The sequence below is a fragment of the Neophocaena asiaeorientalis genome, unplaced genomic scaffold (genome assembly GCF_003031525.2).
Source record: "Neophocaena asiaeorientalis asiaeorientalis breed wild unplaced genomic scaffold, Neophocaena_asiaeorientalis_V1.1 scaffold138, whole genome shotgun sequence".
In the NCBI taxonomy this organism is placed as follows: domain Eukaryota; kingdom Metazoa; phylum Chordata; class Mammalia; order Artiodactyla; family Phocoenidae; genus Neophocaena; species Neophocaena asiaeorientalis.
Genome location: NW_020172632.1, coordinates 4940240 through 4947315, shown reverse-complemented (window position 1 = coordinate 4947315; position 7076 = coordinate 4940240). Strand labels below are relative to the sequence as shown.

Here is a 7076-nt window from a genome sequence, read left to right as displayed (position 1 = left end):
GGGCTGGCTGCTGACGGAACGTGGAGACACCCTGGGGGCGGGGCTACGGCGTCGGCGGGAAATTTCTTTTTCTCCACCTTCTTTCTATTCCTCGGGAGGCCCCCGCTTCGGCTCCGGTATGCGGCTGGTAGCTGTAAGAGGAGTGCCCCTGGGCAGGTAGATTTGCTGCAGCTCCACGAGCTCCTGAAGCGGGGACGGTGGGAAGCGGAGGGCTTGCGCCCAGCTCCAACAAACTGCGGCGCCCGGTGAGTGTGGCGTCCCACGGGCTGGAGAGGGATCTGAGCCGCGGGACTGAGGAATTGTTCTCTGTGGACTCATTCAGCCATTATCCATTCAGCAGATATGTACTAAGCGCCTATTATTAAGTGCCAGGCACGTTCTAAACCCTTTAGGAACGTTTTACTTTCCACATTGCGATTTCTAACAGCTTTTCTCCCGGGGACCGCGACCTTGTAGCGGGGAAACCGAAAGCCAACAACAGAAAAGCGTGAACACTCCTGTCCTCAGCGCCCTGAGACTCTCAGTCATGATCTGAACCATGTGAACCTTCCATCTGCATGGCCCTTGTGAAGCAGTCGCATCTTTTCCTCATTTCAGCGTAGTGTTATGTAGCAAGCACCACAGGGAAGGCGGAGCAGCAGAAGTTATTACCCGATTTTGCGGATGTAGCAGTTGCTCCCAGAGAGAAAGAGACTTGTCTAAGTCCCTTTTTGTGACTAAGCGGCCTGAGCTCCTACCCAGGTCTTCTTTTACCCAGAAGAGCTGCTCTTAACTGCTGGGCTCTCATCCACCTTATTTCCATGAGGAGAGTGTAATGGCACCTCTTTTACTTTCTCTAGTCTAACCCCGGGATAGAAGGGCCTTCCTTTTTTTTTTTTTTTTTTTTTGCGGTACTCGGACCTCTCACTGTTGTGGCCTCTCCCGTTGCGGAGCACAGGCTCCGGACGCGCAGGCCTAGCGGCCATGGCTCATGGGCCCAGCCGCTCTGCGGCATGTGGGATCTTCCCAGACCGGGGCACGAACCCGTGTCCCCTGCATCGGCAGGCGGACTCTCAACCACTGCGCCACCAATGAAGAGAAGGGCCTTCTATTTTGACAGTTGGAAAAAGCACTGGACTTAGAGGCATGAGATGCGAGATTCTTATCTTGGACTATCTGCAAATTGCAATGATTGTATATGGCAGTTTTCGATTTTAGTTATCTATAAAAGTGGTACCCTCTTCCCTGCTGTATTGGGTGGTTGTGAACGCCATTGGAGGTTTCTGGTGTGAGATCATGTTTATCAAGTCCCTCTGCAACAGATTTTAATGTAACAAAGGGCGATATATGGACTTTAGAAGGTTTATGAATTCCCTGAAATTAAATGCAAAATTTTGTGTGAATTGTATGTGTTTCATAACATTCATCAAATTATTAAAAAAAAAAAAGAATCACTGTCCCTTACACATAAATGCAAGGGACTGGGGAAGTGAATTGACCATTTTGCATTTTCTCACTTAATCCTCAGTAATTCTAGAATAGTGCCTGGTACAGAATGGATGATTAATAAATAAATATTGGTTGAATAAAAGAAAGTTTCTATTCGTTTGGCCAAAAAGTTCGTTTGGGTTTTCCATAACATCTTATGGAAGTTCCCGAATGAACTTTTCCACCAATCCAATATCCCCATTTTGTGGGTAAGGAAATTAAGGCCCATTTGACCTTTCAGTCAGTGGCTGGGAAGCCTGGCTTATTGTAATAAGCATACCAGAAGCAAGCTGTCTTAGACATGTATTAACATTATCTACTTTCACACAAGGTGTTCTAAGGTAAGTGCTTAAGAGCACAGTCATTGGAATCCAGCTGCTCGGGGTTTGAATTAAGCATGTGCTATCCTGTATAACACTGGGACAACTTACCATCTTGAAGTGCTAATAGCAGCTACCTTTTATTCAGCAAATATTTATTACTGAGTGCCTACCTTGCACTTAGTATGGACTAGCATTGTTCTAGGATTATTGTGAGGATTAAATGAGATAAACGTATCAAGAGTTTTGGTTCTACCTCTGTCTTATTGGATCAATAAATATCTGCTATCATTATTTTTACTGCAACTCCCTTATCTGTTTTCCTTGGGTGTGGCTCCTGGACTGGGTAGTGTGTATGTTCCAGATTTCTGGTATCTGCAACATTAAGAGCCTGTAGTGGGTATCTCCTAGAAGCCAAAGCCTTTGCTAGGCCAAGTCTGGCCTGCCTTTCCACTCCGTTCATCACCGCTGTTGGGGAACCTTTTTGCTTACGGTGGATGAGATGCAGTGCTGGGTCGAGGGTAGGAAAGTGGCGTAACAGTGCAAAGAGGCCTGATATATACTATGATTTCCTTATGCTGCCTCTTCAGAAGGACTCCTGATTAATTTTTGAACTTTTCATGGAAAAACAACCTGCATATAGAAAATGCACAAGTCATATACAGCTCAGTGAGTTTTCTTGAAGAGAACATACCTGTGTAACCAGCATCTAGTTCAAGAAACAACATGTCCAGCATCCCAGAAGCACTCCACTCCCCCACTGTGCTTCCTTTCAGTCACCAAGGTTTCCTTCTATTCTGACTTCTAACACCATAGGTTACTTTTACCTGTTTTTGACCTTTGTGTAAATGGAATCAGTATAGTATGTATTCTTTTGGCGTCTGATTTCTTTAGCTCATTGTTATTTTGTGAGATTTTCCCCACGTGTGTGCAGTTGTGGTTGGTGGTTTCATTTCATTGCTGTATAGTGCTGCTATGAACATTCTGGTTCATGTCTTTTGATGATATGTTTGTTTTTCTGTTGGGTATATTCTGTTGGAATTACTGGGTCATAGGATATGCATATGTTCAGCTTTAGTATATACTGCCAAATTTCCAAAGTGGTTTTACCAATTTACATGCCCTCCAGCAGTGTATGAGAGTTTTGGCTGCTCTACATCCTTACCACACTTGGTATTGTCCTAATGATTTTTTACAAACAGTTCATTCAGGACGTCCCTGGCGGTCCAGTGGTTAAGACTCCATGCTTCCAATGCAGGGGGTGTGGGTTCAATCCCTGGTTGGGGAACTAAATCCCACATACCGCTTGGCACGGCCAAAAAATTTAAAAAACAAAAAAACCCAGTTCATTCATTAATTTGTTCAGCTATTATGTGTGAAGTCCTAACCTAGGCCCTGGGGACGCAGTTATGGACAAGGTCCCAAGATCCCTGCTCTTTTAGAATTTAACATTCTGATGTAGGAAGTACAACAAATAAGAAAGTAATATAATGTTTATGGCTTTGATAATAGGTCGGTGCAATAGAACATGACCTTTAGGCAGTAGTATAAGGGGGTGGCGAGTAACTTTCCATTGGGTATCAGTGAAGGCCTATCTGAGGAAGTTTCACTGGAGCTGAGACCTGAACCATCCCTGCAAAGATATTCAGGAAGAGAGAACAGCAACTGTGTAAGTCTGAGGGCACTAACAACCTTGGTCTGTTTGAGGTTTGGAAAAGCAGGCCTGGAGCATAGTGACAGGCTGAGTTGAGGCAGGTTATGTGGTCCAGGCCCAGAGAGCCTTCCGATACCCCTGCCTGCTCACCCTTTGGTAAATCATCCACCTTTGCACGCATATATGCTTATACTGGTCTCAGTGAACACAGCTCATGATCTAGAAAAGGAGTGTTAAATTTTATCTTGGCTTAGTTTTTGAAAGAGAGTGCATGCTTTAGTAACTAAAATATGGTTTCTATTTAAAGGCGTTGAAAGCATGGATTTGATGACCTTAGGTATACATGAGTACGTTAGGAGTATGGAGATAGTCCTTCTGTATGCCAGCTTTTAGTTTGAAAAAGTGCGATCCTTGTGCCAGTGTTATCAAATATCATAGACACTGTGACAAATCAGAGCATTTATCCTGCAGTTAGATTATTCGAGAATTGTAGAAAATGTGTTGGGAGATTCCACTTTAGTACAAAGCACTCTCAGTGATATTCCAATTTTTTTTAATGATGGAGCTTATTTACTTGCATCTTTTGTCTGTATCTCAGTAGCCTATTTTGCCTGATTTCATCGCGGAAAGGTGAAAAGTTACAAGTTTACTGATAGTTCCATGTTACATCTTCCATTAAAAGGAACGTATATTGAAGGTAAGTTAGAGTTAATATATTTCCTTGAACATTTATTGAGATTCAAACACTTTTACTAACTTTTTGCCAAAAGATTATTAGATATAATGAGTCCAAATGCATTTTTACTTGAGCACAAGTCTCCTACTTGTTTTAACTCATCAGTCTGCTGTTTGTTCATTTCTACAATGTATTTAATTAAAATTAGATTGATTTTAATAACACTATGTTGTGAATTATACTCTAAATGTTCTTAATAGTAATCATTCAGGCATCATTTGTAAGCTGTGCATTTACTAATGACTCAGTATCTTCTTTTTGCTAATTAGTTTCCTCAAATTATATTAAAAAATACCTTTTTTAAAAGCAGAAAATCTTATGGGTCAGAATGTTCCCAAGTAGAATGTAGGACATAATGCTGCTGACTTTAGGAAACCAGATTATTTAATCAGGATGTCAATAATGCTATTCTAATTCTGTTGTTTTCAACATGGACTGAAATTATTGGTCCCTCTATCAGTAATTCAGAGAAATTCTGTCAGACTGGATTAAAAACAAATTTTTTTTAAACCCCAGTTTTGTCAAACTTTAGCTCTATAAGAAAAGCATTGAATTTAGAGGAAAGGATTGTTTTCTTAATAACAAACTTAAGATAATGAGTTGGCATTATTATTAGGACTCATAGATTGTAGCTTCCATATTGTAAAGGGGATTGTCAAATATGTTTGGATTTTTCATTCTCATTTCAGAATTGTCAGTAAAAATGTCTTTTTTCCCATGTACTTTAATATAGTTGTTTCTTTTCAGCTATTCACAATATTAATATCTAGGACCTATCAGCTGCAAAGAAAAAGACCACTTCCAACTGCCAGAGCAGTACAGGTTAGTGACCCTGGGGTTTGGTTTGGTTTTGTTTTTAAGGTAAGTGAAATGATACATTTGATAAAATCCATTGCCATTCCCCCAAATGCCCCTTGCATGTTTTTGCCTGCATCCCTTGGAAACCCTCATTTCATCCATCTTAGCAATAGCTACCCATTATTTAACATTCATTTTAGAAAACCCCTTTAAGAAATCGTTCCTCCCTGAACAGTCACAAGCCTGGTCCTCTACCTTGCAGTAGTCTCTCTGGCTTTCTCTTGGCTCTTTGCACTGTTAGTTGTCCTTTCGTGTGTTTATATTTTATCCCTACCTAGATTATAAATGTTATAAAGATACTTAGAACTACTGTATCACTGTCTTTTAGTTTCACATTATTAGATGTTTCACATCTATCATTGTGTCTTGTACCTAGTAAGTACTTCTAAACATCTATAGTTTTTTACATATTGACCTTTCTGTTTCCCTGGATAGGAAGAGATAAGGCAGAGTACCAGATGATACTGAATTGCCTATGTTTGATCTTCATAGAGCTTGACTTTTTCCTCAAAAAAGTTTTTTTTTTCCTAAGTCTAAAATGTGTGGGAGTGTAGCAGGGGCAGAAAAGAAGGCTGAACCCATTGAAGGCAGGGACTGTTCCCTAGAATCCATCAGAGCATGTCATGTTAACTCAGAGTTAGTGACTTTTACACAGGAGCCATGGCCTACCGTCCTACAAGGCTGAGGACCAGACAAACTTATTCATGGATTGGCAAGCCATTGGATCGAAAACTGCACTACCAAACCTACAAGTGAGTGATAGAGTCCTTTGGTGGACTGAAACTAATAGCTTCTTCAAGCTGAGCTGTTAATAACTTGTATCCAGGGTGTTTTAGGTACTATAGGTTGAGGATTGAGGGACAGTGAATATGAATTGATTGTAAGAGGGTGTGGGTTTGTTTGATGGAAGAAGATGTTAGCATAAATATAGCAGCTAGTGATACAGGAAGATATTATGTCAGGTTAATAAAATTTGATATGTATGATAATGTCTTATCTATTTAAGATAGGTTCTGTCTAACTCTGCATGATAACAGGGTAGGATGGATGTTGTTACTACATCCTCTTAGCCCAAGACATCTCTGAACAATCTGATGTTTTTACTGGATGGCTTTCATGTCTTAGGAAGCCTTTGTTGTTCTTTGTCAATAACTGAGAGAAGTTAGGGTTCATCCTAAGGCCTCTGGATTAATCACCCATGCTAAAACAATTCATTCAATTCATGTTATCTACTCTTGCTTGTGATTTTACTGGTAAATTGGTTTCTAGTCGGATTGGTCAGAAGAGAGAAACTATTCAGGGGGTTTTCTAGTTACAGAGCATATTCCTCTGTGCCCAGGGGTCTGAAGAGCTTGGCCCACCCTAAGAGATTTCCTCACATGTTTCTCTGTTATTTCCTAGAGAAATGAGTGTGAAAATAGAAGGTCGTTTGCCTGAGATTGACCTCCAGGTTGGACAGTTTGTGTTGATTGAAGGGGATGATGATGAAAATCCGTATGTTGCTAAATTGGTTGAGTTGTTTGAAGATGGTGAGTTTGGGGCTGGAATGAAAAGTATTCCTTGTCACTAATGATTGGGAAGTGCTCCGTGGTGGGAACAGGGGTGGTTACTGATTCTTCTGTTCATAGCAGTATATAGGGTGTGCCTATGGGCTCACTTAAGCACCAGCTGTACCCTCTTCCACCTAGTGAACATCCTTACTCACTAGAGCAATATTGGCTAAAAATGGGAATGGAGGGCTCAAGAATTTAGCTTTTGCATTATTTTTAGGAGGGGGTAAGAATGGCCATTAAGGCAGGATTGTTGGAGTGGAGAGAAAGGATGGATTTAAGAAGAAGAAGGAAGGGAAATAATAGGTGATTTGCACTCTAGTAGAGACGTGTCCTTAAATTTTCGCATGAGGAAGTTAGTAATTTTGCAAATGCAAAGTTACTTTTACTAGGGAGGCAGTAAATTGGATTGGGTAGGTATATCACTTGATTGACGTTCAGTCAGAAAAACAGAAACGCTTTAGGTGTTTTATTTACCCAGAGGGACTTGT

At 40.9% G+C, this 7076-nt stretch overlaps 1 protein-coding gene across 2 annotated transcripts in view; it reads left to right on the top strand.

Moving 5' to 3' along the window:
* Positions 1-106: 106 nt before the first annotated feature.
* ORC1 (origin recognition complex subunit 1) overlaps positions 107-7076 on the top strand; it is a 33373-nt gene continuing 26403 nt past the window's right edge. Inside the window, exons 1-5 of one of the 2 annotated variants that reach the window (XM_024739363.1) lie at positions 107-245; positions 4043-4138; positions 4925-4999; positions 5691-5787; positions 6437-6564. In XM_024739363.1, the coding sequence (XP_024595131.1) occupies positions 5696-5787; positions 6437-6564 (220 nt within the window). In that variant the 5' untranslated portion in view covers positions 107-245; positions 4043-4138; positions 4925-4999; positions 5691-5695. Of the gene's footprint in view, positions 246-4039; positions 4139-4924; positions 5000-5690; positions 5788-6436; positions 6565-7076 lie in introns of both variants that reach the window. The other variant, XM_024739362.1, reaches the window with a different exon arrangement.